The following is a 22,381-nucleotide window of genomic DNA, read 5'->3' as shown; positions in this document are numbered from 1 at the left end:
GACGCCCTACGGCATGCCGAGAGAGATTAGCGCATCCAACGTTCAGCCATTCCTCGCGAGCTACTATATCTACTAGCATCTATCCCACGTACACACGCAATTCGATAGATACTATTACTCAGTATTTAAGTAGGTGGATAGTTGTCCATTACCCGTGATGGCCTCCCGGAACACCTTCGTCCTCCTTAACAGTCGTTGCAGTTTTCAGCATTTATACCAATATCAACATAGGATAGCTGCTGCAACAAATCTCGTAGCCCGACAGTGTCCCTCGTGCTCATCTATCAACAGTCGACTACAGCGGAATATGGGGTCGATAGCCGGGGCGAAAAATGAGTATATGGTCATCGTGCCCGATAAGGAGGGTGCGTTGCAAAAGAGAATAGAAGTACGAGGGTGAGTTTGCAAAATACTACAGATACTCTTTTTCGTCTTTGCTTGCTATTATCGATGCCTTCTGCTTCTTTGGGCTGGCCCTCCACAGTGGATATATGCTTTTAGAAACGCGATGAAAAACTGCATTGCTATGTCAATGGCCGTATCGAACCATTTATGTCCACACCTGGCTAATCATTAGTTCTCATGCAGCGTTCATCTTGCAAACACCAAACCGATGATAGATTCCGGTTTCCTTAAATTTGGAGGTACAAGCTCATTCCCTCATAGTACTTACCAAAGCGAAACTTTTTTTTTTCGATTTTCATATGCTATCGCCCGAGAGCCCCAGGCATTGGTAATCAACGCCTAATCATTGGACGTTTAGGAGCTATGCTTGAATTCCACCCCAAAGAGAGTCAAACGCCCCCAATGAAAGGCAGTGTGTTGCTTGTGGTTGCTGAGTCTTCTGAGGCCGTACGTGAGCAATTATCAAAGGATATTTATGCCACGTCAGGAGTGTGGGACATTGAAAAGGTACGTTAAACTATTCGTTAGCAATGCCTGTAAAACCCCCCTCCCTACATTCTTTCTATTTCATGAAAGCCATATCCCAATACTAATTTAATCCTTAGATGCAAATAACACCAGTACGTCTAAGCCCCGTATAAGGTTTCTGATCTAATTTATCTATAACTAGTTTAAATCTGCGATACGACTTGCCCTATGATATGTGGTTTCGAACGATGTTAGAGCCTGAGTGGAATTCGAATCAACCAACAAGCTCAATATGAAGGTTACACAGGTATATTTATGTTTAGTCAAACCCTTCTGTTCATGAGGTTTTGGAGTATATTGCTACATGATGAGATTCTTGTCTTTGACGATCTTGAAGATTTCCAATCACATACATTGTGTTGGTTGGCAAATTGGCCACATAAGATAGTATTCTTTTGAACCTCGTTTTCATTTTTCAAAGAATTCCTATTTTGTGTCTAACAATTTTGTTGGCAAAAAAAATGTGTGAAATTGTGTGAAATTGTCCGAAATCAACCAAAATAGGAAGAAAATTAGCAATCAAATATCATTGAAATCATTTGACCGTATACCTAGATCAAATATGTTTTTCCGTGGTATCCCTGCCATATACAGAAATGCGTGCAGATAACTTCGATAGATATGTAGCGAAAAAAAGGGATTGGTCGGTTATTTCATATTTAAACATCAGCTCGATATGCAAGAAAATATGGCAAACAGCAAACTATTATAATCATGAATCGAAGGAATGTGTAACTAAAGGTGACGGTGTGGAACAGACTGAAAAACCCATATATAGGCCTTAATATTTGCAATCTCAGAACGTATAAGCCAAAGGGATTTAGGATGAATATATCCTTTAACCAAGATGCGCGGTAAAAAGGAGGAGATGCCGAAAAAATCTATTTACATATTTCTGGCTCTATCGTCGCAATACTGAACTGATCGTGATTGTATCTTTCGATTTGTTTACAACTTTGGACTTGGGGTTTCTTTCTTCAACATCGCTTCCGCGACCTTGCGACGCTGTATTTTGCCTTTGTGCATATTAGCTTACGTACATCAAGTCGTCTAAGAGAGTCTGCGAAGTCCGTACCTGTTGCGGTTTTAGGAATTTCGGAAAGGATCCATATCTGGAGTGAGGGAGAATATACGCGTTAGCTTGATGTATATAAATATGATAGAAGTCATTTTATTTCAAGTCACATTGCTAGATAAGGGGTGATGATTTGAGATATGCTGGCTTCACCTTTTTGGGAATTTTGAATTTCGCAACTTTAGGCGCAATCCATGACTTCAGCATGTCTTCTGACAGATTTCCACCTTTCTTCAACACAACTGCTACCCCTATATCTTCGCCGTAGTGAGGATCCGGAATGGCAAAAGAAACCGCCTCCGCTACATTGGGGTGATAAGCAATCGTGTTGTCCAGTTCGATAGGGCTGATTTTCTCGCCTCCCTTATTGATCAGCTCCTTGATGCGCCCCGTTATAAAAATGTAACCATCCTTGTCCTTCTTTCCTCGGTCGCCAGTGCGGAAAAATCCAGACTTTGTGAAAGAGGATTCATTAGCAGCAGGGTTGTTAAGGTATCCCTTGGTAACATTCTCCCCACGGATGCAGATCTCGCCCTCAGATCCCTGAGGAACTTCGTTTCCATCTTCGTCAAGAATTTTAACTTCCACTCCCTGGCCGATCCCAACAGTACCTGGCTGTCTCTTCCCTGGAGGAAGAGGATTGCTCGTCATCTGATGGGCTGCTTCTGTCATTGCATACGCTTCTAGTACCGGAGCGTGGAAAGTCTTTTCCAATTCATGGAAGGTCTTTGGGGACAATGGGGAGGAACAGGAGCGAATGAATCGAATTTTTGGCATAGGTTTCGGGAGTGGTGTCTTAAGGAGAATCTGGTGAATGGTAGGTACTGCAGTGTACCAGTTCGCGCTATACGTAATGAATTCAGACCAAAATGTCGAAGCTGAGAATTTTTCAGGGACAATGACTGAGCCGCCGGACAAAAGAGGTGCCAGGAACCCTGCGAGCAACCCGTGAACATGGAAAAGAGGCATTACGAGCAGTGTTCGGTCCTTTTCCGTCAAGTCGTAGGTCATTTGAATGTTTCCTGAAGTGTTTTTCGGTTAACCAGAGAATAAGAAGTCAGAGTCTACGACGATAAAACATACTCATGGTCCTTGTCAGATTCCTGTGTGTAAGGGGTACCTAACCATCATAAGTATAATATTTGCTAGCAGATATCTGTGGCCAACTCACAGCCTTTGGTCTACCAGTAGTGCCTAATTGAGTATTAGCTACTTATACTGAGGGCATAGATCAACAATGAAACCAAGTTAAGAACACTGGATTTAGACAGCTTAAGAACTCAATTTGAGACCGAGTTGACCGTTACTCTTTCCAGCTGTTAAGATAGATCTTACCTGAGGTATGGAGCACCAATGCGATGTCATCAGGCTGAGCCGTTTCCTTCTTTAAATCACACTTCCCGGCCAATTTTCCATACTCTCTCACGTCCAAAACCACGTCCACTCCGTTCCAGTAGCATTCGGCAATAGCAGCAGAGTATTTCCTCGCAGCACGTACGGCCGGCCCATCTTTCGCAAAGGAGCCTTTTGGGATGAGCGTTAATGCCGAACTCAAGTCATCAATGTAGAATTCGAATTCTTCCTGCTTATACGCAGGATTCAGAGGAGCCGCAATGGCTCTCTGCCATGACGCAGCCAGAAAAGATACAATGAATTCGTACGAATTGGGCAGCGCAATTGAAACAGCAACTCCTGGCGAAATTCCCAGCTTGGCCAGTTTCGCTTGGAATGAGTTCACATCAGAACGTAGGCGCTGGTACGAAATTGTTAACGGGTTCGGCTTGCCAGGAACGATAATGGCAGTGGCAGCGGAGCTAGTGAATGAATTCGCGAGCGTAGACATGACTGGATTGGGTATACTAATGGTGCTAACAACTATGCCAATTCTAATCACGATAAAAAGAAAACAAAGCGATATCACTCGAAAATACTTTCGACAGTTTATGAATCACATTTATACCAATGACGCACGTCGGTCATCTTGCCGAACATCTCGACCGAAAGACACTCAACGGATAACCCAGGAACATGACGGATAATAAATAATCCGGATGGAGACTCTCCCGTTGCAAAACGCTGCAAACATCCAAGCATCAACGGGCACTTTCTGCGACGAACATGAACGAGTATCTTCTTGTTGATACTCACTCCCCACGCCTTGAAGTATGGCCTCCCAACCTCCCCCCAAAGGGGGCATGATGTCGCTGTACGCCAACTTGCTTGATCCGGCTTCAGATAATGGCTCGGCCCCTGGCACTATCTCGCGTGCTCCTGTTGTATTTAAACAATCCGGCGAAAATGATGCGCCTCAAGATGATGCAGCTTCAAAGAAGCAGCAGATAAGTGCTGGTAGCCAATTTACCCTTCCCTGACCATACATCTCTACTCTATCCGATTTGGTTTGCTCACTCGTTCGCCCTGTTTGATATGCTCCATGGGATTTAAGCTTCTCTACGGTTTCAACCTACCAAAAGACCTCAGTTGGCTTCCCAGAAGACTAAGGCTAAACCCGGCATACCCAAGGCACCCGTCGTGGGTTCCGCTGTGGGAACATCTCCTGTGTCTGGAATAGCCGTCAAACCCACGACAAAAACGTCACTTGCGGATTGGGCTGCAACGGCCGAAGAGGATGACGTGAACGGGTTTTATGGAGGGGAAAAACGACAGCGGGGCGGCCGTAAAAAGCGCAAGAAGCACCGCGAGGAAACAAACCTGCAGAACTGGGATGATATTTACGACCCATCGCGACCTAATAGCTACGAAGCATATAGACATAGCGACGAGAAAATTCGAGAAGTTCGAGAATGGAAAGACCGGCTGTATGCGCATCGGATGGCTAGAAGAACGAGCAGTGGTATGGATAGCGATGAAGAATATTCTAGATCACCAAGAAATCGTATGTTCCACACCTTTTTCCTCTGGAAATAATAATAATGTTACTGATATCCATGTGCAGGGCAATTTGGACCTCCAGGCCTCAACTTTGCGCCCCCTCCAAATCTCAATGAGCCTCGGTCAGAACGACAGGATTCGGAGGGTTTATCAGAACCCGCTCCAGCGGTTTCTACCACAATAGTACCAGACGATGCGACTGGGGAAGATGCGTACGCGCGACGGCTTCGGATGAGTCAGAATTACATCTCTCCAGATCCTGGCTCTACAAATATACCTATACCCCCTCCGCCGCCCACCTCATCGTCAGAACCTTTGCGTCCACAGCCGCCCCCGCCCGATCAAGTATTCGCATCTGCCACCATATCACGAGCGCCAGTCCGGTACACGTTGCCCCCAGCACCCGAAGAGATTCCCGCGACAGAAGCGGAATTGGAGGCAACATTCGCCAAGGAGGAAGATCGCAAACAAGAACCTGACGGAGAAGGCTATCGATCACTTCGGCCAGGCCAGAAAGGGTTTGCAGAAAGATTACTCTCAAAATATGGATGGACAAAGGGCTCTGGTTTGGGTGCAAGTGGGGAAGGCATAGTCAAGCCTCTGCAGGTCAAGTTGGAAAAACAAAAGAAGAAGCCGGCTTCTGAGGGTGGCGGATTAGCTACACCAGCTGGTAGAGCTAATATAGTTGGTGGAAATCAGAAGAAGTCAGAAGATGGCAAATTCGGGCGGATGAGTGAAGTAGTTGTTCTGCACGGCATGGTAGACGGGATGGATCTGGACGCGGAGCTGGAGAATGGAGAAGGCGGAGGCTTGATGCAAGAAATCGGAGATGAGTGTGCTGAGAAGGTATGCCAGGTTATATTCACCAAAGGAATACTCGCCTTGTTACAATCTTTTCTTCAGCTGCTAACGAATACTGCAGTATGGTCGAGTAGAGCGGGTCTTCATCGATCGAAACAGCCCAGGAAAAATCCCTGTATTTGTAAAATTTACAAGCCAACTTTCCGCATTGCGAGTAAGTTATCTTACCCCAGACTTAGACTTGACTTCTCGAACCCGGAATTCATTGTCACGGTCACTAACGAACGGAATAGGCGGTAAATGCTCTTGAAGGGCGGATTTTCAACGGAAACACGATTATAGCACGATTTTTCGATGTCGATAAGTTTGAACAAGGCGTGTACGAATGAATTATACAATTATAGTTGCATCTAAAGTTGCCTTTTCGCCTCCAGTCCGGCGATGTTTAGGCCTCTCGCCGTGCAACCTAATCATGCACCCATCAGTACATATATACATATTTAATCGCAACTTAAATTCAATTTCCTCTATCATTCTGCATGGCCCTTTCACCATTTCCATTACAGTTCCATCCATCATCCCCAACTTTCTCATCCACAAACTGGAAGAAAGTCGTTCTCAATTCCACAAGCTTCAACTGCGATACTCTAAGCCACCATTTTCCTCCCCCGGCCCTATTTTTCCCCCCTGCCACTCATCCCAGTTCCTTCGCCTTCTCCTTGGCCTTCTGCTTTTCCTCACCATCAACTCCATCCCCCCTCAAACTCCGACATCGCACACACATCCCGTACATTGGGATGCGTATCTCCTCAACCTGGGTGCACGCGGTACCTGATCGTATGGCGACATCGCAGGGCAAATCATTATTCCGGATATTGCTGGAACATGGAGAGTCGGAAGTGGTGTGGTTGCAGAGGGCATAAGACCAATGCACTCTATGACACATAGTAAATAGGGGAACCAGATGGTTCTACTCCAAGGAGTGATTTTGTTCAATTTGGAGGAGCCAGTCTGACGGGGAGAGCTTGGGGTAGACAGTTTACCCGATGCGTGTCCTTGACAGATTGAGTGAGGGAGGTAGACAGTAATGAAAACGGCAGATTTAATCGACTCCCCAGCGTGGCTCTAGCTTTGTCTTTTTATTCTTGGTTGACGAGGGAGGCATCCATGTGGCCTACAACCAAACAATCAGAGAGATACATACCATCTGGTTTTTAAGAGCAATAGGGTTCGAACGCAAATTAATGTTCTACGCTTGCTTGTAGTTGCGTTATCCCACTCGACCTTAAATGGATCGTGCACAGCACATGCCAGGTATTCTGTGTACCACAAGGCTCTGGTACATAGGTGAGCATTTCATTTGTTACGCAGCCCCTGATTAAGGGGTTGCATGGACATCTCATTCTTCACAACGGAACACATCGGTCATACACAAATGAAACGAAAAGCCAAGTTTATTTTCGTGCGCGCTCCTATGTTTGAAACTACAGAAATCGCTGCTCTGTGATTCCCTTTGAAACGGAGAGGATACCTTAGCTTATGCTCAAAATAACCGAGTAACATGCTATAGGCGACGGGACAGTTGGCTATTCATTCGATACCTAAGTAAGTAGCCTAATATGTAACTACATAGTCATCTCTGTAAATTCCTGCCTGCTGACTACTTCACTGCCCGGAATATCTGTCGTTCGCCATGGGGAGAGCGATGTTGGGGATACCCCGCCAGCTGTGAACTAATAGGTATTCTCAGATAAGCTTTCCGGCGTACGACCCTTGCAAACAAGCTAATTTAAGTCGATGATATTTATATACGCCGTACTCCGCTCTTAAAACACCAGGAGGCAGTGCATGTACGACTCACGTGATGAATATCACCGAGAGCTCGAGGTTCCTGATCTTGATTTTGACCTTGATCTTCCTCATGAGCGTTCAAAATTCCAGTGAATATGTCTGCTATAACATCAACGATAACTGCTAACTACATACCATAGTAAATATATCCACCTTGCCTGATTAAATAGCCATGACCTCGCAAACTCCAGAGCATTCGAAGCCTGTAAGGCGAGTAGATTCTTTCCTAGGCAGCCTTCATCCCATCGCATGCAACGACGTCGAGCTGGGGCTTATTTGCTGTTTGTTTAGATGCGCGTTTGTCGGCAGCGATGGAGTCGGCAAGACATCCATATTGTACAGGCTGTTTCGATCAAAAGCCCCGCCTATAGAGGATTTCCTCAACGTTTCTGATGACCAAGCTCCAGGAGGCCGATATGGCATGCCGAGTCTTTGTGATATTTGCGACCACCAGACTTTGAATATGGAGTATGATGGCCTTCTTTTTCTATGTCAACATCCTCCACTCTCCCTCAACCCGTTGAACTGTTCGCTGTTGGAGGCGGCAACGAAGACAAAAGCACATCAAGCCCCCTTTTCATATACCTATTCTGGTATATAACCAGAAAAACCCCTATTTAACCCAGTGCAAAACCCTATCCAGACTCGACGGAAAAAAGTACGCCTTGTATTTAAGAGACACCAGCGACGAAGCATCACGGCTACGGCCCCTCGCGTACTCTAATGTGAGCATAGTCGTCATCTGCTTTTCCGTAGCCGATGTCAATTCCTTCCACGCCATCGAGTCTTACTGGCTCGAGGAGATAAACCATTTCCATCCCAGAGGCATCCCCAAAATCATCATCGGCAACAAAATTGACCGGAGAACACAGCATCGCGCTAGCGAAGAAGAAGAGACGGAAAAAAAGAGCAAGAAGCAGCAGCAGCAGCAGCAGAAGAAGAATAAGACTAAAAATAAGAAACAGCTCCCTCAGCTCTCATTCCGGAGAAGCGATCCCCCCCTGCCCGCGCACGAGAGCCAATCGGTGTCTCGCGAGGAGGGCATGAGGCTCGCGGAAACCATCAATGCTGTGGCCTATGTTGAGTGCTCAGCGGTGACAGAGGAGGGCATGTCTGATGTGTTCCGCGCGATACAAAATGTAGGAGTTTAGTCCTTCCCCCTCCCCTCCTTTTTTTTCCCCCAACCGTCGCAGATAAAGAAAGATGGGGAAAAAAAAAAAATAAGTCTCTGGAAAATCAACAAGCAGCTAAACTCTTTTCGAATACAGGCGTTGGGAAAGGCGCAGGCATACTCCAGCGCGCCTATTTATTGCGGACGACCCGGATGTACCATATTGTAGAATACAGACTAGTATATAGCATTTGAAAAAAAAAAAAAAAAAAAAAAAAAAAAAAAAAAAAAAACTCACACAAGAGCTGAAGATAACAAAAAGGATAAATTAAATAAATAAAACAAAGAGGGGAAGAGGGAAAGAGAACTAACTACCTTCGGACCACCTCCCTTTGATCACGGTTCCCAAAGGTGGGATGGCACCAAGAGCAGCGCCTCTTCAATCAAGCAAGAAAAAAGAAGCAGAGTCCACTTTCCGAGTCGCGTTGTCAGGATAGAGGGGTGGGGGGGAAAGCGTCGAGGAAGGAAGGGTTATTGGGGGAATGAATATGGATAAGAGAAGAGTTTTACCATTCCTCCGTTCGATTGAGCAACGGTCATACATACATATATGTCCGGATCGACCGGTATTCAGATTAAAACCTACAAAAAGGGGAAAGCAGAAGAAAAGCAGAAAGTTGATGTTTATTCTTAGAAGGGTAGAATATCGAGATGACGAGCCTTATGTGATGTACATGTACGTGACGGGCACACGGAGCGATTGATGGACGACTGCAAGGGGAAGAAAATCCAACAGATCAAAAAAATCCATTTAGTTCTCATATACAAAGGAGAAAAAAACTATGAAGTTAACTTAAAGTTGCAAAGAAAGCATCAACAGTGGAAGGTAAAAGAAAGGGAGAGAAGAAGGTGAGATATAAGAATATTTTTTTGTACACATGCTGCATATGTAAACCCCTATTAAAAAACAGCCAAGTTAACAAGCCAGCACACTTTTTTATAAATCATGTAAGAATATAATATAATGACAAGAAAATAAAACGACGACGACGATACATGTTTAAATTTTAAAAAAAAAGAGAAGAGAAGAGAAAAGAAAACCCCTGCCTGCTTTTTCCCGAAGCGCCGCAAATAATCAAAATATAAAAATATAAAAAACACAAACATGAAGAAGGTAGAGGAAGAGATAAACTATGTCGAAAATAAAAAGGAGAATAAAATGGAAAAGAAGGCAAGAAAAGAAAGCAACACAAAAACAGGATGAAGCAAGCTGTGATTGAAGTTGCGCAACAAGAATAAAATCAAAGAAAACCCCAATGACACGAAAAAGCAAAAGTGTCAAAAGAGGTGAACAACAGAAAAGTAAAAAGTGAATTTACTACACATGGGATGGAAGGTTCCACATAGAGTATTATAAACCTTTTTATAACTTTGTCTTCCTTTCCCATTTATTTTCCTGTTCCTTGTTCTTTTTTCATCCCCCTCCTCTTTATTTGTTCCGTCTGTCTTTTTGAGGTCTGTTTCCCTACCTAGAACACTCCATACGTGACGCGAGCAGCTTCCATGGCGTGTCGGACGGGGAAGTGGCGGCGGAAATACTAGGGGAGGGAAAAGTGTCGCAAATTTGTACTGTATGTTCCAGTATCAAATAGGAAAAGGCGTGCACGTTGCGTTGCATTGCATTTGCGCTTTTCAGTCTGCGGTGGTGGGTGGGGCGCCGCAGAGTTTGGCGGTTCGTAAAATGAAAAAAAAAAAAAAAAAAAAAGGCAAGTCGAATTTCGCCTGCTGCGGGCCAAACCGAGCCAAGTCAAAAGAGGAAAAAATAAAAATAATGTCACATTTCCGTTCCCTTATTATGATTATGATTACTTATCATTATTGTTGATGTTGTTGAGGTTGTTGTCGTGGCTGGTCGTTGTTAGTAGGCTGGTCGATCAGCGAGATTTCCTGCCTTTTCTTGCGTATCGATGTGCCAGACAACATAATTAGGTAATCCGACGACTTGATAGCCCGCCCGTTTGGCCATTTTGGCAAACCCTTCCGTTTCGGCTTGGTTTTCGAAGGCGTAGCATGGAAAGTTGATGCCTGGATGGGGTTTTTAGGCGTTATTAGAATCAATATCGTAATTAATAGTGCAGAGGGTGCAGCAAAACAGAGAAAGAAGAGAACAAAGCCTACCAGCTCTATGCACATCGGCTTTGACAAGTATATTGACGCCTCCAACACCATCCAATTCGACTTCCTCATCTTTGTTGTTTCTCCAGTCGCCCATTTTGGCCAGGTATTCGCGTCCAGTATCGAACTCCTTATAACCCTCTACTAGGATAGTGTCTTTATCAAGACTTGCAGCGAGCTTCAAGCCTTTGTCACTTTCTTTCCAGGAATTGTAGTCAACTGGAGTAATCTCTCGTCAGCGAAAATCAAGAACTAATTGCACATGATCGAAAAGAGATCTAACTAAAATCAGAAGCAATTACGTACATCTGCCTTCGATATCGCGGCCATTCTCGTACCGGTGGAACCAGATATCTGTAACTCCATGTTAATTGTTATGCCTCACTGACCAGCAAACAAAAATGGGCATAACTTACTGGGAACAAGAATATCCTTGTCATGTGCGACGAAATCCTCGATAATTCTCTTCGGGCTATCGACAATATCAACATCGCGCCAGTAAACCCACGAATGATCGGGCTTCAACGCAGAACTCAGCAAGAAATTCCGGGCTTTCGCAATTATCTTTCGTCGAGGTCCCTGGGCTTCAAAACCATGCTTCTCATGGACCTCCATACTCAGATCCAGCCCAAAGTCCTTTTGGATAACCGAAGCACTACGGAACGCAATCTTTTCAGCCTTTTGTATCCGTTCTAACTCCGCCGCTAGAATAGCTAAAGTATCATCCGTCGTGTCGCTGACCAAGAATGCGAGGTCGATGAGGTGATGGGGATAGGTCAATTCGGTCACCAGGTCGAAATATTTGGGCAGATAAGCGGCAGAATCTCGGAGGGGAGTGGCAATGAGAACACGTTCGTTGTTTAGCGCAGCTTTGGTGGTTGTCTTAACAGCATTTAGGTCAATATGTTGGATGGTGGAAGAATTAACTTGGTAAGGTTCGTGGTGGTTAAATATTACTGGTGTCTGGAGATATGAATTCCACTCCACCATCTCATTTGGTGTCATTTGCGCTGGGGACTTTGAGGGGCCAAAGCAATAGAAACTATATAAAAACACGGGAAAAAAAGGATTCAAGTCAGCAATGCCCCGGTCCCAAACAAAAAGAAGCAGCGGAAAGGTAATGAATGTACACCCATACCTCTGCATCTCCGCCGCAGAACTCCAGATCCCTTTCCATAGCAGTACTATCATACTGGTAAGGGCAACGGATATGAGAAATCGAGGCCTGGAAACCAGCGAGGTCAGAAGCCTTGTGGGAGGCAACCGGGCCTTGACTGATTTCCACGAAACACCGCCTTTCGGAAGCAACATGCTGAGATGGACCCTAGCTGATTTGAGGGAGATGACTATTGAACGGATGGGTATGGCGATGGCGAGTGTGGCGATAGGTGCCGTGCGGTAGGGAAGATGAAGTGCAGACGCAGAAAACTGCGGAAGAGAAACGAAAAACAAATGAAGCAGATCTTGAAACCGAGACCGTATAGTACAACTGAGTCCCAGGATTCACAAGCTCAATAATGTCTCAACGGGGGCGCTTTCCAATAATCGACGTTCAGTAACAAGAAACAGCCACCGCAACAAGTTAACGGCAGCAGTGCTATACCCTTCCTGCTTTGGTTTTGCTCAATCGGCGAAGAATTGAATTGACGGGGGTGAGACGACTGGGTGGAGGGTTTTGAAAAAGCAGAACAGACTGCCGGCTCTTGTTGCATGCAAAAATGGTTTGTTGAAGAGGGAGTACGCGCGGTCGAAGGATTAGAGTTTCGGTGGTGCCGGATGGACCTCCAGGCGAGGAAAGGAGGAAGAGACAGAAAAGAGAAACCGCCCAAAACGAATGCGAGCGGGAGGGAAAAGAAGAAGAAGAAGTGGGTGTAGACGAAGAGGGGAGAAGAAACGGGGGGAAGAAACGGGGGGAAGAAGAAACGGGGAGAAGCGGGAATAAGCCAAGGATGAGGCTGTGGAGGAGGTGAGGATGCGTGGAGCTGGCGGAAAGGAGAACGACGGAACAGGGGCGATTTTGCCCGCGCGGCTGAGACCACGTGATTAGCTGGCTCCAAGGTTGGCTCTAGACTACCTATTACGGACTAGCGCACCGCTTATCTATGCCTCGGCTGCTGGCTAATAGTCATAATGATTAGTCACCCATTAAATGAGCTCACATCAAATAGACACTATGACCTATAAGGTGTTGCACGACGGAAACAAACTCACAAATGTCGTCGACGGCCTCCATATATAGAAAACAATCGGTCTTGGAAGGGGATTGCTTTGCTTGTTGAACAACCCCCAAACGAATCCATCTGTCAGCTCTCTCCCAAACGTGAGGGGTGGAATGGACAGGGGGATCTTAGGCATCTTACGCATCTTATCTCCGGGTTGACTTAGTCTTTCTTTTCTAATTATGTTGTATATATAGTTATATTATATATCACAAACGCCGATGATGGCGGCCATGCAATTGCAGACGAACAGAAACCCAAGAGAAACCGGTGGAATTTCTGGAAATTGGCCTCGATCCTGATACTGATCCTATTCTGGAAAGCTAAGAAGATCCCATCACACGAAAAACCAAAAAGACCAGTTTCTCCTTGCGTGGGGTGGGTATGTTCTAGCCTTCAACGGGCCTGTAAATTAAAGTGAAACACTACATCAGCTCTGGTAGCGGGGACTTCTGCTGAAAGTTCGGTTTTGTGATGTTCTTCTGCCTTCATCACCCCAAAGACTTCCACACCCAGTAATGGCGTGGGGATATGAATTATCTGGAAGCCCGCCATCACTGAAATAGTGGTGACCCGGGAAAAGGGAGCGAACGATTGAACAAGCTACGAGCGGAGAAAAATTAAGAAATAGGAGCGGGCAAATCCCGTTCTTAGAGCATTTACATCAACAAAAGAGGTCTATGTACGTTCTTGTCTCTTGATTGATACGGTCCCCAACAAGTCTCAACTAAACTGCTCATCATCCCTTGCTCCTACGACCACAATGCATCTTCCTCATGCTTCCAAGTGTCCCAGTGCGGATATGTTTCATTTCCTCTTCAGAACGAAGATTACAAACAAATAAGAGGGAAAGAGGAAAAGGAAAGTGTTTGGGTGCACACACACACACACACACACCCCACAAAAAAAAAAAAAAAGGAAGCAAAAGAAAAAACAAGGAGTTAAATATTACCATAAAAAATAGCTGCGAGTTACCAGAGTGAGAAAAAAAAGGGAGGGGGAATGTGGTAAAAGAGAAAGACAAACTTGAAATCTCTCAAGGAATGCACACGAGCAAACTGCACAAATAGAGGGAAGAGAAAAACGCCATCCGTGTCACGCAAGCATCTTTTTTACAGAGCGAAGGTAAGGAGACCACCAATAAGAACCAGCATGGCGATGCCGGAGGGTGGTGAGAGAGCACCAGCATTGGATGGCTTGGGTTTTTGTCCAGAGGTGGTGGTGGTTCCAGTTTGAGGGTTCTCTTCTTGTTCTTTGCAGACAAATTCTCCGACAGAGCCAACTTGCGCCTTGAGAGCATCGCAATCAAACTTCTGGGTGGTTTGCAAGTTCAATTCGCCGCTGACTTCCTTAAGGCTTGGGAGGTCGACCCTGAAGAGAAAAAGGGAAGAAGTAAATTAGCTACACTTCCGCACAAAAACCTCGCAGACAATAAAGAAGGTGATGCTTGCTCGTGTACTTACTTGGAAATGTTGCCAGTGAAATCAAGAGCACCGAAGACAGTCGTTAGCTTGGGAACACCATCGATGCGCTGGAGCTCAGTATTGTTTGCGATAATGAAAGCACCATTGACGGTCTTGAGGCTTGGAAGGGAGATGTTCTTCAGGTCTGAATTGCTAGCAAACACAAGATCTCCGGTAGATGTGAGGTTGGGAGCAGCGATCTTTTCAAAATAATTGGAGTAGAATCCAAGGAGACCCTCAGTTGTCTTAAGGGATGGTATCTCGACTTCGCTTACATTGCGGAAGGTCATGTTCAAGGCACTCTCGAGTCTGGGGAAGGAGATCTTGAGATCTGGGTGATTAGCTGAAAAGCCAACAAAGCCAGTGATGTTAGTGATCTGGTCGACGTTGGCTTCCATCAGTTGAGGGTTGTTGGAGACATCTAGGTTGCCAACGGTTTTCAAGCTAATGCCCTTCAAACTCGTCAGGGCAGTGTTGGTGATCAAAATGCTCTTAGCAGTGGAAACACCCTTGGTGAAGGCTAGCTGTTGGCAATTGGGAAGCGCCTCCAAGTTGAGAGAGCCAACTGATGTGAGAGCATCGCATTGAAGGGTCCTCATCTCAATGGCACCGCTGAGGAAAAAAGCGTCGCCAACAGTTCGAAGGTCAGGGCAATACAACGCAGTCAAGTTCTGAGTGCCTTTGGCCATCAGGCTGCCGGAGATTTCCTGTATGCCATTGAGCGTCAGCCCTCCCTTGGGAATATCCGCAGCAACTATGAGGTCGCCCTCGAATTTCTTGCAGGAGCTGAGGGCATTGGCATCGCCTTGGCTTTGAATGGTCTTGGGACCCTTGCAAGCTAGTCAAAGACGCACGTTAGTATGAGTATAAATACATATTTCCCCGTTCAATTGAAATAGAATTGTTGGATCTGAGGGGATTAAGGATAGATAGACAAACGGGAGAAACTCACAGTTCTGGCCAGCTGCCAGACCAGCGATGGCCAAAGCAGGAAGAAGGTACTTCAAGATAGCCATTTGTTACCCCTTAATAGCAGAAGATGTGATGGCAGCAGTGAGAATGAGTGAATGATCGAAATAAGTGTTTTGGCAGCTGTAGAAAGGAAAGGAGAACAGTCAGCCAGACAGCCAGATAGCCAGGACGGAAAGAGGAGATGGGGGTAGAGAGAAGAAACGGCGGGATCGAAATTAAGAATCGGGGAGATGTTTGGAGGGAATTGTTATCGAGACTGGCAGGTGTTTATTTTAAGGAGTCGCTTGTGTTCCAGTTTCAGGAGGATCTGGGACACAACTGAACAACGAACGAATAACGAATAACGAACAACCACTGGGCAGATTCTGATAGCCGGGGTTGGGTGGCTCTCTCCCTCTCTCCCTCTTTCTCTCTCTTTTTTTTTTTTTTTTTTTGGTGTTGGTTGGCATGCAGGTGGAGACACGACAACAGGGCAACGGGTGACACGAATGGTTGACCGGGACTAGCACAGGAACAAGGCACAAGCACGAGGAACTCACAATTATTAAATAAACTATTTGCCAATTGGGGGGAAGGCAAGGATTCGAAATATCAGATGCAGAAAATAAGAAGCAATGGGGTATACAACGTTTAGCTGACGACAGGAATTGACGAATTGTACGTTGACGGTGAGAAGTCTGAAGGCGGTTGTGTTTTGGTGGGAAATAAAGGAGGATCAACGAACGACGAGAATGTTTGTCACGGAGCAAGGAAGGAGCAGCGCAACGCAGCTGGCGGGAAAGAACAGGGCTTCCCGAGAACGAGCGGAGGGAGAACAGAGAGCGAGAGAAGAGAGGAAGAGCGATGACAGCGACGACAGCGACGACGACGAGGACGACGACGACGGATGGTGCAGAAAAAGCGACGCGGATGGATCGCTGGCGGCCCTGGAAACCGGCGCCAAGCCTGCCCGGTTCCATCTCGCCCAAGATTACCAACAAGCCCAGTCCCTGGTATTGACGACGTACTACTGGACATGCTCTGTGCGGCGTATTCAGTGCGTACTGTACCTTGATACGGCTGCTGGGGACAGTCGCACCATCAGCATAGTACGGAGTTGGAGAGGAATGGATTTGTTGATTGACCTTGTTCTTGTTCTCTTCAATATGGGGATGAGCAGTTTCCCAATCAAAACCGACAACCCAGCCTGAAAGTACATGGTTTTTTGCTCGCTTTCATCTTTCGTTCAGTTCTCTTTTTCGGCTTCTTTTTTCTTTTTTCTTTCTTTTTTTTTGCGAAAAAAACTTTCATTTTTTATACCAGTAACTCCTGCACCCAGGCTGTGGCGAATTCCTGTTTTTCGGTGCAAATCTGCAGGCTGATCGTTCAAACCAACGCGTCCATTCCCACGCCACTTTCAAGATTCTGAGACAAGAGACGGGGAGTCCTTCTTGGCTGCCGCTGCCCTGCGGCTGCAACGCCAGGCAAGCATCACCTAGTCACGTAATTTCTCAAAAAACAATCCTGGAAAGACATCTGCAAGCTGCCAGCCATCATCAATTATACGCTGTAATAATGTGCCAGTGAGGTGTCAAAATGCTTACGGCTCGCTCCACTACTCCTATTCGAAGTATACTAGTCCTGCGCAACAGAAGCTTGTTTTTCTTTTCTTTTCCTTTGCTCTTACATAGTGCATTTGCTAACTAACTACAGGAGGCGTGTTAAAACTTCCAACTACCATGATGAGAAGGGGAAGAAAAAAAATTTTTGTACAACTGGCTGGACCCAATTTATGTCCTGATTAAATTTTCAGTGGCCAGCTGCAGAGCGGGGTGGGTTATTCGTCCAGTCATTGTGCTAAAGATAATTATCCACCCATTTTTGACCATTTATTGCTCTCAAGCCTTGTGTTTTGTGTTTTGTGTGAATTTTTTTTTAAGCTTTCCACGGAAGAGTCGCCCCTTTTTTTTGACTCCCGGAGACCTGAAAACCGTATGGAAAAAGATCCATGGATTTGCTGTGGAATCTTACGGATAAAATATCGCTTAGAACGCTCTTTTCTTTGCTTTCTCATTGGTTCTTCCCATCTCTTGGAGGGAAAAGAAAAATAACACACATAAATAAACAATCCAATATTCTACCCATCTACGTACCTACTAAGGTTATCGATTTGAATGCGAACTGATGTGTACGCTTTGTACAGGATCCAGCGCGCGTGTGTATACTTGCATCTTCTTATCAGATTGTTCCCCATACAAGTTACAACGTGAATACCCAATGTCAAAGATAGTATCCAAATTGGTGTACCTATATATCTTATGATGCTTGGGTAGATTCTTGAGAAGAAATGCTAACTACTAATATCCTGTCAAAGTCATCGATGGATATTATTATTCTTCTTCCTCTTTTCCTTTCCTGCTAATTAATTTGCCAGAGTTCCCAGCCCAGCCCCGGTTTATGGATATGCGCCCAAAGATGGATTTCTGGGGCAACTTACTTATGCGAGCATTTCTTCCCGCAGGCACCAGCAGAGCAATTGAGTATCCAATGATTGTGATGAGTATATATAGGAGAGCTTCCCTCGTTTCTTAACCGGTAATACATACTACTCCCTGTACCCTCCTGACCGCAGACTCTTTCCCGGCTGGAAGAAGAAAGAATAAAAAGCTTGACGATGAGGCTTCCGGTATCTGTTAAAATGTAGGAAGTAATGAATGATTAAGATTGAAGTGGTTAGTGGTCGATTGAGAAGTTGAGTTAGACACTACATAGGTAGGCGTTTCCTGTGTATAGTTACAGTTAGACATCCATCCACATTCGTGTCTACGAAAATGCGGGGCGGAGGGTGAGAGAAGCCCCCGAAGCCATCCAACATTCAATTTATAGATCAATAGTGAAAACCAGACGTAGAGCGCAACCATGTGGAAATGCAATTCAGGAGATCCCATGGGCGTAACTTGTTGGGATGTATGGATGGATGGATGGGAATGGATAGCTGCTGCAGAGCGTAAGCGTTCATGCACTGACTGATAATGATATTCGCGAAGTTAAAACGACATATAATGTGGACACAAAAAACTGGTTGAGGCTCCTGGCCATGTGTTTGGATATTCTCGGCTTCACTTTGCTTCTGGCTTTAACTACTATAAATATGTTTATTTTATCTCTAATATTGATATACATACATAACTATCATCCCCGGATTGGCCAAGAACTTTCCGAAGTTGCCATGTTAGCCGCGCGGATGGGCTTGAATCAACCGCCAACCAAAGGCTTTCTTCATTCCATAACTAACCGCTAGCGAATTAACGACCGTCGCCGATGATAATTGGAAACAAAATCCAAGAGCGATATCGGTGAGATGGTTTAAAGTAAGGATTGCCCATACGAGGGAGAGCCCATCCTGTATTAATTTTTCTCCGTAGGTACCTCTAATCTTCCAGCCAAATATCGAATCGATATACATATCAACCTATGCAGCTGGACCTGAACAAAACCATTTTTCCCCCGGAAAACGCCAATCATATATATGTGCTTATACATACATGAGCATATATTTTGGTACCAAAACCGCACGGCAACTTTTGCTTTTCAAAAAGCTTCCCATTGCCATGGCGCCGAGACGCTCAGCTCGAGTAAGCGCAATAACGCAGCAGGCTGCGTTGGACCTCGATAGCATACAAGAACAACCATCAACAAGGGCAAAGAAGGTCCAGAAAGCTGGTGTTCTGGCGAAGAAACCCACAAAAGTAATCAAAAAGCAAGCTGGCGGGAAGGGCGGGAAATCTGTATCAAAAGCTGCCGCTGTGGCAGCAGCAGCAGCAACAGCAACAGCAATTGCTAATCCCGCCTCCAAAACCCCCCATATACCACCCCCATCAACCCCCAAACGGCCACGAACACGGCCAAACCCCACATCCAGTCCAGCCCTCAATCGGCCCATCGACCCGCACCTCACTGCCGCAACACTCCTCACCCCACGCGGTAGCCACCTAACCGCCTACCCAGCGAACCCAGAAGATGCCTCCCCTTCCAAAAAGAGCCTCCCACGCCCAACCACCACAACAGGAACCCTACTCGAAGAAGCCACCGCCCATCTCTTGAACGTCGCGCCGCAATTACGCCCCGTTGTGGAGAAGCATCCATGCCCGCTGTTCTCGCCCGCAGGGCTCGCGGAGGAGATCGACCCATTCAATTCGCTGGTGAGCGGCATTATCGGCCAGCAGGTCTCCGGGGCCGCGGCGCGGAGTATCAAGAAGAAATTCATGGCGTTGTTTCGCGGCGGTGCCGAAGGGGGAAATGGTAATTATAGTAATAATGTCCATAATAATAACAATAATGCGAACGATGTTATTGTTACTACTATTGCTACTAACACCGCTGCCCCGGAAAATCCCTCCGCGAACGAGATAAACAGCAACAGCAACGGGGGCGACAACGAAAGCGAGAGCGAGAAACCAGAGGCGGCGGAAATGCGCTATGATCGTGATGACGACTTCCCCACCCCGGCGCAGGTGGCTAAATGCGACATCGCGACGCTGCGCAGCGCGGGCCTCTCGCAGCGCAAGGCGGAGTACATCCAGGGGCTAGCGGAGAAGTTTGCCAGCGGCGAGCTCAGCGCTCAGATGCTCCTGCAGGCGAGCGATGAAGAGGTCCTGGAGAAGCTGATTGCGGTCCGTGGTCTGGGGAGGTGGTCAGTGGAGATGTTTTCGTGCTTCGGGTTGAAGAGGATGGATGTGTTTTCGACGGGGGATTTGGGGGTTCAGTGAGTTTATTTTTATTTTTTTTATTTTTTTTGTTCTGCCTGGAGATGACGCTTATTCATCTGACCCTCTACCATGTAGGAGAGGAATGGCTGCATTCATGGGCCGCGACGTCAGCAAGCTTAAGGCCAAAGGGGGTGGGAAGTTCAAATACATGTCTGAGAAGGAGATGGTGGATATTGCAGCGCCATTCTCCCCCTACCGGTGAGAGATTTTGATTTATGTCTATATCTATATAGCTACCAGCAACCCCTTTTTGCTCCCGTTTTCTGATTCAACCCCTGTTCTATATCTCCCACTGTCGGTTTTTTTTTTTTTTGGCTGATTTTGTGGAAAATATATTAGGAGCCTGTTCATGTGGTATATGTGGCGTATTGAGGATGTGGATGTAACCGTCATGCAGCAGTGAGCCTGGAGATGGGCGGCTTCAAAGAGAGAAAGGCATGGCATGTGAATAAGTGAGTGGAGAAAAATTACGTCTTGGGCTTCAAATTCTTTTGGCTTATTAGGCTACACTTAGATACCTTTATACTGTTTTGGACATACTCGACATTTTGCAAATACATATATATACTTGGAATGCTGATAGTCAAAGAAATGTTTATATCATTAGCCAATAACTTTTCTGGTCATGATTTTGATTCTTATGAATTAATTAATGTTTAAAGGGAAAAAACATCCCATTCCATCTATGAAAGTATAGTAGATCTGTACAGTACAATAGTAGAAGCATTTGTTCTCCAATATAACGTTTCCCCTCCCCTAATCACACAAACCAGGCCAATCACATCGCTGCGACAATTACCCCAGTCCAAAAATTAACAAAATTGAAAGAGCGGCGGGATGGCAGTTGGGTCACATTTCCATTTCTTTAACTTTCGAGATGCCGGTAAAGGGCGTTTTCACACAGGTAGCGCTTCATCCATCCCGGCACCTAACAACAGTTTTCTATAGGCGATTATATAATTTTTTACCGCTTGACGATAAGGTTATCGAGTTCCTCCCGTTCCTTGTTCTCGCGTTCGATTTCTCGGATGATGGGGCTGAGATACTCGACATCCTAATGGTGTTGACAATCGGTGGTTAGTGTTTGTTTGAAATGGTCTATTGTGAAAATGGATAAATATATCTAGGGTGAATTTAAGCTCCGAAGTGGATGGAGTTATATATCTATTTTTCCCCCATGGCCAATCGGCAAGGCTTCAATGGAGATTGTCCAGTGGAGGGTATTGAAAAAACAAAAATGGGCAGGGCGGAAGTAGGCTAAGGCGGTGCGCACCTCCTCTGGTTTGGTTTGTTCTTCGGCAGCGAGGAGCTGATGCTCGATGGATAGCTGTTTTTTGAAGGTGCATATGTTAGCCAAACTGCATTTCTCTCATGTTTTTTTCTCATTGCCTTCTATACTCAATTCAATTTTTAATAGCGGGACGTATGCGAAGAAATGGAGGCGCCAAACGGACCTGGAATGCGCGTCGGATGCGGTAAACGCGGTCGTAGGCTTCCTTGGGTGGAAGCCTTCTAAGCGCCAGTTGGACGGTGTCATTCTCTTCTGGGATCAGGTCATCGGCTCTATACGAAAAGCATTGAAGTTGTGTGTTAGCCGCAATTTTATCCGTCGAAATCTGTCCAAAATCAAGCAATTGGCTTCACAGTCCTTCCTGCCCGAAAACCCCACATCCCCGGATTCCGAATACCGCATCTTATGCTATCCCGCAGATGCTCTGCATGAGCTTAGGTTGGAGATATAATTACCTCAGTCCCATTTGTCTGTATCCGGAAGCATTGGCGTGCCAGTTGGCGAGCGGCAGCATCATCCGCTTGAGCCATGGCCGGGCGTTGATTTGTTTGACGAGAGAAGGGGCGGACATGGTGTAGCGGAGGACCGGACAGTCAACAAGCGTCTTATTGGTATTTGAGTAGCGCAATGGGCAGCGTGGATAAATTGCAGTCTATGTGGGATGCGATTGGGATAGAGATCGTTGTTCACAAGCTGAGTAATCGGGCCGTCTTGGGAGCTAACTAGCGGTCTCGTGACCGGACCTGGTTCCGACCAAGAATATCAAGACCGTCAACACGTTGGGAGGGGCCGTTGACAACGTCCGTAGTTCTTTGCCTTTTCCTTTCCCATTGCGTTCCACGCCATTGCG

The 22,381-nt window shown here is 46.0% G+C and overlaps 9 protein-coding genes across 9 annotated transcripts; 5 read left to right on the top strand and 4 right to left on the bottom strand.

Annotated features, from left to right (window-relative positions):
* Positions 1-157: 157 nt before the first annotated feature.
* On the top strand, positions 158-1,035 carry HCBG_02305 (uncharacterized protein; the record flags this gene model as incomplete). The annotated part of the gene is made up of 3 exons (XM_045429354.1): positions 158-365; positions 764-912; positions 1,027-1,035. The coding sequence occupies 3 exons, from the start codon at positions 158-160 to the stop codon at positions 1,033-1,035; spliced, it is 366 nt and encodes a 121-aa protein (XP_045289249.1).
* Positions 1,036-1,624: 589 nt separating this feature from the next.
* On the bottom strand, positions 1,625-3,995 carry HCBG_02304 (peroxisomal-coenzyme A synthetase; the record flags this gene model as incomplete). The annotated part of the gene is made up of 6 exons (XM_045429353.1): positions 1,625-1,949; positions 2,009-2,045; positions 2,162-3,030; positions 3,092-3,128; positions 3,180-3,202; positions 3,344-3,995. The coding sequence occupies 6 exons, from the start codon at positions 3,849-3,851 to the stop codon at positions 1,882-1,884; spliced, it is 1,542 nt and encodes a 513-aa protein (XP_045289248.1).
* A 178-nt stretch (positions 3,996-4,173) lies between these two features.
* Positions 4,174-6,245, top strand: HCBG_02303 (uncharacterized protein; the record flags this gene model as incomplete). Its single annotated transcript, XM_045429352.1, has 5 exons — positions 4,174-4,357; positions 4,455-4,904; positions 4,965-5,746; positions 5,823-5,915; positions 5,995-6,245. The coding sequence occupies 5 exons, from the start codon at positions 4,174-4,176 to the stop codon at positions 6,088-6,090; spliced, it is 1,605 nt and encodes a 534-aa protein (XP_045289247.1).
* A 1,479-nt stretch (positions 6,246-7,724) lies between these two features.
* Positions 7,725-8,892, top strand: HCBG_02302 (small GTPase RHO1; the record flags this gene model as incomplete). The annotated part of the gene is made up of 3 exons (XM_045429351.1): positions 7,725-8,020; positions 8,196-8,691; positions 8,821-8,892. 3 exons carry the CDS (start codon positions 7,725-7,727, stop codon positions 8,890-8,892), a joined length of 864 nt encoding a protein of 287 aa, XP_045289246.1.
* Positions 8,893-10,581: 1,689 nt separating this feature from the next.
* Positions 10,582-12,149, bottom strand: HCBG_02301 (N-glycosyl-transferase; the record flags this gene model as incomplete). The annotated part of the gene is made up of 4 exons (XM_045429350.1): positions 10,582-10,748; positions 10,842-11,057; positions 11,255-11,880; positions 11,977-12,149. The coding sequence occupies 4 exons, from the start codon at positions 12,147-12,149 to the stop codon at positions 10,582-10,584; spliced, it is 1,182 nt and encodes a 393-aa protein (XP_045289245.1).
* Positions 12,150-14,050: 1,901 nt separating this feature from the next.
* Positions 14,051-16,318, bottom strand: HCBG_02300 (GPI-anchored cell wall organization protein Ecm33; the record flags this gene model as incomplete). Its single annotated transcript, XM_045429349.1, has 4 exons — positions 14,051-14,428; positions 14,521-15,358; positions 15,473-15,612; positions 16,032-16,318. The coding sequence occupies 3 exons, from the start codon at positions 15,534-15,536 to the stop codon at positions 14,170-14,172; spliced, it is 1,161 nt and encodes a 386-aa protein (XP_045289243.1).
* HCBG_02299 (uncharacterized protein) lies at positions 16,224-16,682 on the top strand (the record flags this gene model as incomplete). The annotated part of the gene is made up of 1 exon (XM_045429348.1): positions 16,224-16,682. The coding sequence occupies one exon, from the start codon at positions 16,224-16,226 to the stop codon at positions 16,680-16,682; it is 459 nt and encodes a 152-aa protein (XP_045289244.1).
* Positions 16,683-19,082: 2,400 nt separating this feature from the next.
* On the top strand, positions 19,083-20,854 carry HCBG_02298 (DNA-3-methyladenine glycosylase II; the record flags this gene model as incomplete). Its single annotated transcript, XM_045429347.1, has 3 exons — positions 19,083-20,236; positions 20,580-20,639; positions 20,848-20,854. 3 exons carry the CDS (start codon positions 19,083-19,085, stop codon positions 20,852-20,854), a joined length of 1,221 nt encoding a protein of 406 aa, XP_045289242.1.
* A 350-nt stretch (positions 20,855-21,204) lies between these two features.
* Positions 21,205-22,102, bottom strand: HCBG_02297 (ubiquinol--cytochrome-c reductase subunit 7; the record flags this gene model as incomplete). The annotated part of the gene is made up of 4 exons (XM_045429346.1): positions 21,205-21,294; positions 21,514-21,567; positions 21,695-21,803; positions 21,987-22,102. The coding sequence occupies 4 exons, from the start codon at positions 22,100-22,102 to the stop codon at positions 21,205-21,207; spliced, it is 369 nt and encodes a 122-aa protein (XP_045289241.1).
* Between the last annotated feature and the right edge of the window lie 279 nt (positions 22,103-22,381).

Source organism: Histoplasma capsulatum (genome assembly GCF_000150115.1).
Source record: "Histoplasma capsulatum G186AR genomic scaffold supercont2.3, whole genome shotgun sequence".
In the NCBI taxonomy this organism is placed as follows: domain Eukaryota; kingdom Fungi; phylum Ascomycota; class Eurotiomycetes; order Onygenales; family Ajellomycetaceae; genus Histoplasma; species Histoplasma capsulatum.
This window is presented reverse-complemented; position numbering and strand designations above follow the sequence as displayed.